We start from the raw sequence: 11,948 nt of genomic DNA, 5'->3' as shown, positions 1-11,948 counted from the left end.
GATAAGCCTCGGGATAAGTTGTCTAGACCTTTTACCGTAAAAATAGCCGACGGAAATTCTATTATGATTGACTCAGTAGTTAGGGATTGCGTCATAGTTCTTAATAAAGTCGAGTTTCTAATTGACCTCATTCCGATGCAAATGGGTAGTTTCGATGTAATTGTTGGGATGGATTGGTTAACTCTTAATCGTGCGGAAGTTGTTTGCTTCGACAAGTTCATTCGTATACCTCTCAAAAACGGTCGTATTCTTAAGGTTTTCGGTGATACTCCAACGTCTAAGCTTAACCTCATGTCGTGTTTTCAAGCCCAACGTTATTTTCGCAAGAAATGTGTCGCCTTCCTAGCTCTCGTGGTGGAAAAAGAGCGGAAAGAGAAGAAATTATCCGATATCCCGGTTGTACGCGATTTTCCCGATGTTTTTCCTGATGATGTCACTGGTCTTCCTCCGGTTCGCCAAGTCGAATTCCGAATTGATCTTATACCCGGAGCTAACCCCGTAGCTAAAGCCCCTTACCGTCTTGCACCCTCCGAGATGCAAGAAATCTCGAGCCAACTCCAAGAACTTTCGGACAAGGGTATTATTCGCCCGAGTTCTTCTCCTTGGGGCGCACCCGTGCTATTTGTCAAGAAGAAGGATGGTTCATTCCGCATGTGCATTGACTACCGTGAACTCAACAAGCTTACCGTTAAGAATCATTATTCATTTCCTCGTATCGACGATCTCTTCGATCAACTTCAAGGAGCCGCATGCTTCTCGAAGATCGATCTTCGTTCGGGTTATCATCAACTCCGAGTTAGTGAAGATGACATCCCCAAGACCGCCTTTCATACTCGTTATGGTCATTACGAGTTCCGTGTTATGCCTTTTGGGTTGACAAACGCACCCGCGGTGTTTATGGACCTCATGAACCGTGTTTGTAAACCTTATTTGGACAAGTTCGTTATTGTTTTCATCGATGACATTTTGATCTATTCGAAATCCGAGAGCGACCACAAGAATCATCTCCATACCATTCTTGATCTGCTTCGAAAGGAGCAATTGTATGCCAAGTTTTCTAAGTGCGAGTTTTGGTTGAAAGAAGTTCAGTTTTTGGGCCATATTGTTAACGAAAAGGGTATTCATGTTGATCCTGCAAAGATCGAAGCTGTTAAGAATTGGAAGCCGCCTACGACTCCCACCGAAGTTCGTTCTTTTCTCGGTTTGGTGGGTTATTACCGTCGTTTCATTCATAATTTTTCCAAGATCGCATTGCCCCTCACCGCTTTAACACACAAAGGTAAAACCTTTGTGTGGGGGTCAAAGCAAGAAGAAGCCTTTGAAACTCTTAAGGACATGCTTTGCAATGCTCCTATCCTTGCTCTTCCGGAAGGAAATGAAGATTTTATCGTTTTATGCGACACTTCTAACCAAGGTCTTGGTTGCGTTCTCATGCAACGAGGCAAGGTTATCGCTTACGCTTCGAGACAACTCAAGGTTCACGAAAAAAATATACGACACATGATCTCTGAACCGGAATAGAAAAACGACCAAAATGAAACAAAAAAAAAGCGAAATGCAACTGAAAAACTGACCAAAACAAAAACACTGAACCGACCAAAACGAAACAAAAAAACAAAACGAAACTGAACTGAAATAGAAAAACGACCGAAACGAAACGGACTGAATTAGAAAAACGACTAAAATGAAACAAAAAAACTGAATTGAAACTGAAAAACTGACCAAAAGGAAACATAAAAAAACTAAATGCAATTTAAAAACTGGATCAAAACGACTCAAAAACACCGGACAGACTAAAACGAAACAAAAAAACTGAAACGAAACGAAACCGAAATAGAAAAACGACCAAAACGATACAAAAAACCGATATGACACCGAAAAACTGACCAAAACGAAACAAAGAAAAGCAAAATGCAATCAAAAAGCTTACCAAAACGAAACAAAAAAACTGAAACGTAACCAACTAAAATAAAACAAAATGAATCGAAACGAAACAAAAAAAAACGAAATGAAACCGAAAAAACTGACTAAAACAAAACTGAAAGCGAAAAAACTGAGAAATCGAAATCATTGAAACCGAGCAAATACCGAAACCGACCGAAATGGAAAAAAAAAACAAAACCGAACCGAAAAAACCCCCCAATAAACTCGAACCTGAACCGGTACAAAAAGAGTTTTTTTAATGAACGCGGATGACGGGGGGAAAATTTTAGTTATTTTGCTTTTTGCATTTTTTATTTATATTTTGAGTTATTATTTTTTTAATAGTTTTTTTAAATATTTTTTGAGGGGTTTTTAAAACTATTTGTATGTCAACCTTAACTTGGGTCAAGATGGGTTAACTTTACCCATCTTGACCCATATCCATCATAACCTTCTATTTTAAAAATTCATCCTAACCCCACACCCATCCTGACCCCCATCACCCAAATCCAACCCAACCCAACCCACTCACATTGCCACTTCTAAATTCATACAATTAGATCATGAATTAGTACAAATGATCTAGGTTCTTTTTTTCATTTCTTTTACTGTATTGATTACTTGTCATTCAAACAAATGCTCACCCCTCATATGTTTTAATGAAAAGATTGATGCCTTAGGTTCATCTATTAATTGTTTCAATCAACTTATTGAGACTTTCCCTGCCTTTCTAATACAAGGATGCTAAAATAATTCGAATTTCAAACTGAAAAACAACTTTTAAAAGAGGTAGTGGTGCAATTTGTTGTTCGTTTGTCTTCTGTCTTAACGTAAATACTATTTTTTTAAATATACCATTATATTTTCTAAAATCGATTTGGTTATAAACGGAAACTGATCTTTTGGTTCAATAGCACGAGGTGACGATTAAGGCTAGAGATCTCTAAGGTATCAGCTTCAAAACCTGACTCGGGGGGTGGGGGGGGGGGGTTCCCTCACAGGGCATTTACTCCTTGATGGTGTTCTTGGGTGAGTCACGTTTAGAGCATCAAAATAAGCATAGACAGTCGACATCATGTCTCAAAAAACTCACTCAAGTATTGAGGGTAGTTATAGAAAAGACAATGAAACTCGAACCCGATGGGAAAATCTGAAACCCGACATAATTTGGACAGGTAATACCCGACCTATTAGGGTTTAGGATGAGTTTGGGAATAGTTTTGAAAATTTTCCTGAGTTTGAGATTTGTAATATACCCGATTACCCAACCCAATTACCCGATAATATTGACGCGTTTGGCCGATTATATACCCGATGTACCCGGCATAACTTTTTCTATACTCTAAATAATTCGACCCAATGCATTTACCCGATTATATACCCGATGTATCCGACATAATTTTTCTTATTTATTAACTCTAAATATTTTAAATATATTATTTGTTCGAACTTGTTGATGACAACTATTTGAGACATTTTACTTATATGATAATCATATTTGCAAGCAATTAGTTGTATTTTGTCACCTGACGGGTTTTGCGTCGGGTATACCCACATGATATTTTGAAAAAACCTAATTGGAAACTCGAAACTTAATTCTTTCGATCTTGTATTAATTACATGTTTGGTGCGTCCGCTGGCAGCGGTGTCCTCACGTTACCGACACAGAACCCAATCTAAAGATCCAACGGCTACAATCACATGCCAACCACTCAAAAACCTCACTCTTTTAATTAAAAATAAAAATTGGACAAACATAAGTACACAACTACGAACCCATGAACATTAAACATACAAAAGAAAAACATATTTTATAAATAAAATAATAATAGTCCATTTCCAGATCCACCAACCATTGATCCAATCCTTAAATCCTGACCATTGATTCATTCAATTTGAAACCTATATATACCCCACCATTGCACACAATCAATCTCGTCAAACACCCGATCCATTCTTTGATTATTATTATTCTCTCAGATCGGATCTCATAACAACATCCCAACCATGAGCCTCACCGTCGAGAAAACCTCCACCGGCCGTGAATACAAAGTGAAGGACATGTCCTTAGCCGACTTTGGCCGCCTCGAGCTCGAGCTGGCCGAAGTCGAAATGCCAGGACTAATGTCCTGCAGGACCGAATTCGGTCCTGCCCAGCCATTCAAGGGAGCCAAAATCACCGGCTCCCTCCACATGACCATCCAGACCGGGGTCCTCATCGAGACCCTGACCGCCTTGGGCGCAGAGGTCCGCTGGTGCTCCTGCAACATTTTCTCCACGCAGGACCACGCGGCAGCAGCCATTGCCCGTGACTCTGCCGCGGTGTTCGCGTGGAAGGGGGAAACGTTGCAGGAGTACTGGTGGTGCACCGAGCGGGCCCTCGACTGGGGCCCGGGCGGTGGACCGGACCTGATCGTGGACGATGGTGGCGATGCGACTTTGTTGATTCACGAAGGGGTCAAGGCCGAGGAGGAGTTTGCCAAGACCGGGAAGCTGCCCGATCCCAGTTCGACGGATAATGCGGAGTTTCAAATCGTGTTGTCGATTATCAAGGAGGGGTTGTCGGTTGATCCGAAGAAGTATCATAAGATGAAGGAGAGATTGGTTGGTGTTTCGGAAGAGACTACTACTGGTGTAAAGAGGTTGTATCAGATGCAGGCCAATGGTACATTGTTGTTTCCTGCTATTAATGTCAATGACTCTGTCACTAAGAGCAAGGTATGTTTACTAAACTAGCCAATAAATAGGACAGATTGTTTGTCATTTATTAGAAATTGACTTGTTACAAACTTAAATCGAGCCGAGCTCGTTTGATAAATATGTGTAAGTCTGAGCTTAATTTCGTTTGAGCTCAAATTCAAGCTTAAACGAGTCTATTATTTACATAATCTGTTTAGTATTATTAGTATGTACTAATATAAAATTTTTTATTGGTACATATTAAATTGTGATAAAATTAACTAAATGATGTGTGTTATTGTATATGTAAAGTTATATCAAAGCGCAAATATAAAAAGTAATTATAAATATGAATATTATAAGTTCATTAATAAATAGTTAACGAGTTAAACTCAAACTTGAAATATTGCTCAATAGCCGTGCTTGAGTATTGTCGAGTTTGGGCTCGCTAAAAGCTCAAATCAAGCCGGGTTATGCAAGCTTGAGCTGGTTCGTGAGGGTAAACGAGGCTATATTTTGTATGATTTTTTTTTAAATGATAGTTATATACTCAAACGATTAACTTTTAACTAAATAATATACTTTATTTAATATATAAAGCTATATTTGATTATAAAAAAATATAAGTACAAGTATCTATAATTAATAGATGATAAAGAATAAAATTTAACAACATTTTCACCTAAGATATTCCTAAATCCTAACCTTGCATTTACAAAGATTTGAACCGACCATAACTTTTAGACCGGCAAACTTAAGAGCCCATTCGAGCTTTAGAAATCTATAAATCTTACCATTTGTGTATTAATGCTTGCTAGATAGGTTAAACTGTTAAATTTCACTTAGATCTTGATCAGTTTCATTTGCCTGGCAGTTTGACAACTTGTACGGATGCCGTCACTCGCTCCCCGACGGTCTAATGAGAGCCACCGACGTCATGATCGCTGGAAAGGTAGCCGTGGTCTGCGGTTATGGAGACGTAGGAAAGGGCTGCGCAGCCGCAATGAAACAGGCCGGTGCTCGTGTCATCGTTACAGAAATCGACCCCATTTGCGCCCTTCAAGCTCTCATGGAAGGCCTCCAAGTCCTGACCCTAGAAGATGTAGTGTCCGAAGCCGATATCTTCGTAACCACCACCGGTAACAAGGATATCATCATGGTTGACCACATGAAGAAAATGAAGAACAATGCCATCATTTGTAACATCGGTCACTTCGACAATGAAATTGACATGCTCGGTCTTGAAACATACCCCGGTGTGAAGAGGATCACCATCAAGCCACAAACCGACCGATGGGTGTTTCCAGAGACCAAGAGTGGAGTCATTGTGTTAGCCGAGGGCCGGCTCATGAACTTAGGGTGTGCAACAGGGCACCCGAGCTTTGTGATGTCGTGCTCGTTTACTAACCAAGTGATCGCGCAGCTCGAGCTGTGGAACGAGAAGGGGAAAGGTAAGTATAAGAATGAGGTGTATGTGTTGCCTAAGCATCTTGATGAGAAAGTGGCTGCATTGCATCTTGGGAAGCTTGGAGCCAGGCTTACTAAGCTTACTAAGGACCAGGCTGATTATATTAGTGTGCCTGTTGAGGGTCCATACAAGCCTGCTCACTATAGGTATTGATTGGTCAAAGAAGGTTGTGTGGTTGTTTTCTTTGTAATATGCATGTTTGATTGTTGAGAGGGTTACATCTATGATGATGATATGAGTGTTTTTACACCTATTCTTCATATTATTAATACAAATTTTATATTTCTGTTGAATCACCTAAAATGAACATTGAGATCCATGATTTCATGTTATAAATGTGAAAATGACAATGTATGTAGCATATATATGGTAGGGATGACAATAAGGTGGATGTCTTTGAATTGAACATTATTTATATAATTCGGTTCAGGCTAATAACCGAACCGAACCATGCACACCTCTATCTCATCAGATTTTAGTACTTGAGTGGACAAAATCAATTCTCTTCATAACGGAGACGCTTATTGAAATACAAAGACTTAATTTTCATGAACTATAGTGAATTTCATGAATTATGCTGGAGTTATTTAGACTTGTTTAAAAGTCTAAAATTTGAATTGCATTTCAGACTAATTTGTCTTTTCATGTTTTGTATGTTTGATTTTAAATTATTAAGTATCATGAAACAAAAGTTGGTAAAAAACAAGAATACAAAATCAGGAAAAGTTGTTATTCGATTAAATTCACATATGCGGATTTATCCAAATCCGATCCAAACTGAATTCGAATCGGTTAAGAGTATCTTCAACCTGAATCGGTTCGGATTTCAAATTGAGTTATAAATTTTGAAATCCGAAAAAATCCGATTTGTTAAACACCCTTAACTGGTTCCACACTTTCACATTCCAAATCCAAACTGTCAAACAAGCCGTAAACATCAAATCATTAGAACCAAACTGGTATATATATTTCAAACCACCAAATTGCTTTGGTTTAAGGGGCTGTTTGGGATTCCTTATTTTTGCTCCTTATAGCTTATAACTTATGTGTTATAAGTTATAAGGTGTTTGGGAAATTTGGGTTTTGTGAGTGTATAAGGTATAAGTTACAACATTGTAACTTATACCTTATGCCTTAAATAAGATATAAGGAGGTAAAATAAGGAATCCCAAACACCCCCTAAACAGTTGAATCACACTTAATGGTTTCTAAACACCTTATATAGTATACTTGATTCTAACTTTGATTATATCAGATGAAATCAAGAACACTTTTATGTTATTTTCAAACTCTATTCTTAATTTCTCTTAGCATCCCTTCTTCTTCTCTTAAACCCACCTTCGATACTCTCCATCTCGATGACGGGCTTACTCTTCTCAAGGTTATTAACTCACTCCCTGATTTCATAGCTTTTTTATCATTAGGTTTAATAGTTTTGAGGGCTCAAAAGTCCCAACACTTAAATTGCCCCACTGCGTAGTCACATGGCCCTGTAACCAACATTTGCTACTTAAACCTCATAGGGTGAAAAACGGTCATATTAGCCGTATCGTTTGGCCCGTACTGCCATTTTTTCCATCTTAATGGTGTTTGGATAGGGCTGTAAATACGCCGAGCTGAGCCCTTGCCCAAGCCTGGCTCTTTTTATATTCCGAGCTTGGCTCGTAAGTTGCTTTTTCAAGCTTGAGCTCGGGCTCTTTTATTATTTATTAAGTTATATTAATTCATTTTATATATTTTTATATTATAATCTTTATATATAGGTATATAACATAATATAAATTATTTAGTTATTTTATTATAAGTTTATATATAATAAATATACATATATAAATATATACTTAGTATATTAAATAAAAATTATATAAGTAATTTGCTCGTTTAGGCTCACGAGCCGGCTCGAGCTTCATATGTGACAAGCCGATCTTGAGTAGCTCACGAGCTGGCTTGGCTTTCTTACATCTATGTCTAGATAATATGTCAATGGTGTTTGTTTATCTATCCTCACAATACTAATTACTAAAGATATGTAACTATACTTGCGTAGTGATTAACATGAAGTACTCGTTTCTTGCAGGGACGAGTTAGTACTCAAGATGTTTTTGCATTGTCAAATTCAGATTTAGTACCAGGAAAATACGAAGGTTTGTCAATGTCGCTTCTTTTCTTTCCTTATCATAACTGTCTTAAATGGTTGATCAAGAATGTTAACTGTTTGTGTTATTGTGATTATGGGTCTGTCGTTGTGTGGGCTAGGTGGCCTAAAGCTTTGGGAAGGTTCACTGGATCTGGTCAAGACTCTTCGCTCTGAACTCGAATCCAACAACTTATCATTAGTAGGCAAGAAAGTACTAGAGGTTGGTGGGATTCTAAATCTTTACTATGTATCATACATGACAAGATGGGTCGGGCGGGATAACGGGTCAGGATGGGTTCAGGTCAGCAGATGCCGTTTAAAAAAATGCATATTTTGCTTTCGGTTAGAACGGGTTGGGTCAGGACAGACCGTTTTAAAAATTGGTCAATATGGTTTCGGTCAGAATGGACCGATTTAAAAAACTTCAAACCAACCATGTACTGAGATGGGAAAAGGTTGGTTATCTTTGAAAGTATAACTGGATATTAGAATAAAAAGTTAACAAGCTTGTTACTTGCAATGTAAGTAAACTAAAGCAGACTAAAGTAGTAAAGTTCATATTTATAACAAAATTAGTTCTCGAATTTGATTACGTCTTCATTGAAAAAAACCCCCCCATAAAATAACCATTGTTTTGTAAGCTCTTGTAATGAACTGAATTATTTCCATGTTTACCAAATCGATTATATATTCATACAAATACACGAAATATCATTACTCAGAACTGGACATTCAAGAAACCGAAAAGCTTGAAACTTTACAAAATCTATTAAGAAAATAAATGTTCAATTCAAGAAACCAAAATGCCTGAGCCATTATTTGACTTGCTGCAAGCATCAATTTATAATCAAATAAGTAAAACACGATTATAACACAATCGCTAAGAAACAAACAATAATCGAAAAGATGCATCTAAAAACCTCACCAAACAGTCAATACAGCACGTTGTACTAATAACAACATTATCTCTACTTTCATGATTGCACTTTCAACTAAACCTTTTATTTGCATCCCTAGTTTGATGCAAAAGTCGAGGGTAACACACAAATTACACAAGTGGATATTAAATTTGGTATAATCTTGTTCATGTTAGTTGAATCTAGCTAATTTCCAGAATACTCACAAACCCTGAACAAAATTTAGACATTCAAATATCAAATCAAGTCATCAATACTGAAATTCGAAGCAAAAGTAACCCAAGAAATGTTAAAATACTGACATTCTGACCCCCTAAGCATACTACTTAACCCAAAACAACCGATATCTTTATATATAATATCCAAATTTACCTGAACTTAAAATACACGGGTCAAGATTGCCAGGTCTAGTACTTGGTACTATAAGCTATTCATATGCTTGTTCTTGAGTCATTTTAATGCTGTCTAACTACATTTAGTCATCTTCAGCTTGGTTGTGGGCACGGGCTTCCCGGAATATATTCTTGTCTGCAAGTAAGCATTTATATTTGTTATGTTATATTTCTTTTGTTCTTTAACAACTGATTTTCTTTAGGCCATAAGATGAATATTTTCTGTATCACAGGGCGCGTCTGCTGTACATTTTCAAGATTTCAATTCCGAGGTGTTACAGTGTCTCACGATTCCCAATGTTGTCGCTAACCTTCCTGTATAATCTCAATCACCGGGTGCTGATTCAGAAGTCCGATTCTTTGCTGGTGATTGGAGTGAAGTACATCAAATTTTACCTAATTTACAAACCGATGACCGGGGCTCAAAATGTAGCTCGGGGTCGAGTGAATCTACTGGATATGATATTATTCTCATGGCTGAAACAGTTTACTCAGTTTCTACTCTTCCTGCCCTTTATGAACTTATAAAAAAGGTGCCTCATGGTTTCTTAAAAAGTTATAGAGTAACGAGTCAAAACGGGTCAGGTTGGGTAACAAGTCAAAATGGGTCAGGTTGACTTGGAACACTTTTTGTCCAATTTTCATTAAATATGATTGCGAAAAGTATATTATTTCAAAAATAATCTTGTTCTTTTAAAGCGATGTAGTATGTTTTATGCGTAAATAATGCACTTTTTGGAAAATTGCAGCAAATATCTATTTTAGCTAGGGATGTAAATGAGGCAAGTCAAGTTGGGCTTGGGCTCGTGCTTGACCTTAAAATAGCTGGCATGGCTTTGTTCGTTTATTTTAACAAGCTGAAAAGTTGCACTTGAGCCTGGCTTGTTAATTTTTATTTACTTCTAAAATTTTTTATTATTTTTTTGTACACATTGATTTATAATCTACAAAAATTTATAAAATTATATGCATTAATTTTGTTTTCTTTTAACAAAGAACTTTAAAGATTGAGAGGCAGATTCATAATATTATATGTATTATTTTTATTTTTTAAATATTTTTATATGTTATTGTTATTGTGTATATATTAGATTTTGGGGTGTAAGTTAAACAAGCCAATCGAGCGAGCGAAGGGGCTCGCCTCATTTCTAAACCTAGCCGGTTCAGCTCGGCCCGTTATGAATTGAGCCGGCTCAGCACGACTCGTTTACAAATGAGTTTTTTGCATGCAAACTTTGAGTGAGCCGCAAGCTTTTTGAAAAAAACATTAATAATCCCATTTATAACTGACATTATGTCTGGTCAAAATTGCCACCTCTATTTTATTGTGTATTATTATTATTATTGTTGTTGTTGCATCTTTTTATTGAAGAAACTGACGTGTTTACTTATTTGTAGTGTATGAGTCGTCCTGATGGAGTTGTTTACATGGCAGCCAAAAAGTATTATTTCGGGGTTGGAGGGGGATCCAGACGTTTCATATCATTGGTTGAGAAAGACGGTGAGCTCATCTTTCAATCTGTTGTATCTTTTGCTTTATTACTTGTACCACATTGAGTCGGTATGAGAAAGATGTATCAACGTATGAATCTAAAAACTTAACTGTTTTGACGCTATTTTATAATGGCACTTTTGTGAAATGCTCGTCTTTATGTTCTGCAGGTGTTATGGTGGCTAGCCTCATTGCTGAGGTGGGGGGTGGATCCTCTAATGTTCGTGAAGTATGGAAGCTACAATTTAAGTGAAGTTTGTAACATCATTGAATGTGTATTGTATTTTTTTCCCGGATTTCTTTTCACACTAATTAAATAATTTATTTTCATGTTTTTCTACTTGGTTGTAGTTCTTTATGGTCTGGATATCATCCCGGTTTTGCATGTGAAATGACCAATTTACCCTATTAGAAAAACTACTTGAATCAAATGGAGCATTTGGATCTTGATTACCCATTACCTGGTGGCTCTTATAAAAGTTAGTTGATTCAAATAAATCCTTGCAAGTGTAGCCTGTTTGCTCTTGTAAAAGTTAGTTGATTCAAAACCTTGCAAGTGTAACCCTAAATGACATTACAAATTTGCTGCTAAAAAGAAAAATAATCTTGATTTTAAAAAGTATGACTAGTTTGCTGATAAACAGAAAAGTTTGACTAATCACTTTAGAGGTCTAAGCAAGTCGAGTTGAGCCGCCTAAGTTTGATCTCAGCTGGCGAGTAGATATATACAAAACTAGGTAGATTCCCGCACGTTGCGCTGGATTGATGTTATTAACAGTTGTACAACTTATCAAATCATGCAGTGTGATTGCGAGTTTAGATGAATTCGATTGGTGTCAGGTTACAAAAGTGGAAATAACTAAAAAAACTTTGTTAATGTGCAAATACAACAAATTAACATAACAAAAGCACACGTTATGTTGGCGAATTGACAACACTT

General features: G+C 37.0%; 1 protein-coding gene and 1 pseudogene across 2 annotated transcripts; both read left to right on the top strand.

Moving 5' to 3' along the window:
- The first annotated feature begins 3,850 nt into the window (after positions 1–3,850).
- LOC143618516 (adenosylhomocysteinase 1) lies at positions 3,851–6,302 on the top strand. The gene is made up of 2 exons (XM_077090707.1): positions 3,851–4,641; positions 5,477–6,302. The coding sequence occupies exons 1-2, from the start codon at positions 3,931–3,933 to the stop codon at positions 6,221–6,223; spliced, it is 1,458 nt and encodes a 485-aa protein (XP_076946822.1). The 5' UTR covers positions 3,851–3,930; the 3' UTR covers positions 6,224–6,302.
- A 111-nt stretch (positions 6,303–6,413) lies between these two features.
- LOC143618515 (uncharacterized) lies at positions 6,414–11,274 on the top strand (annotated as a pseudogene). The gene is made up of 8 exons (XR_013151022.1): positions 6,414–6,421; positions 7,382–7,451; positions 8,148–8,214; positions 8,327–8,427; positions 9,614–9,658; positions 9,750–10,049; positions 10,915–11,017; positions 11,179–11,274. The product of XR_013151022.1 is annotated as an uncharacterized LOC143618515 (transcript).
- The last annotated feature ends 674 nt before the right edge of the window (positions 11,275–11,948 follow it).

This window comes from Bidens hawaiensis, unplaced genomic scaffold (assembly GCF_021521415.1).
Source record: "Bidens hawaiensis isolate Kalapana, Puna unplaced genomic scaffold, B.hawaiensis_p1.1 tig00082806_1, whole genome shotgun sequence".
Classification (NCBI taxonomy): domain Eukaryota; kingdom Viridiplantae; phylum Streptophyta; class Magnoliopsida; order Asterales; family Asteraceae; genus Bidens; species Bidens hawaiensis.
Note: the sequence above shows the minus strand (reverse complement) of the source record. Positions and strands in the feature narration are given on the sequence as shown.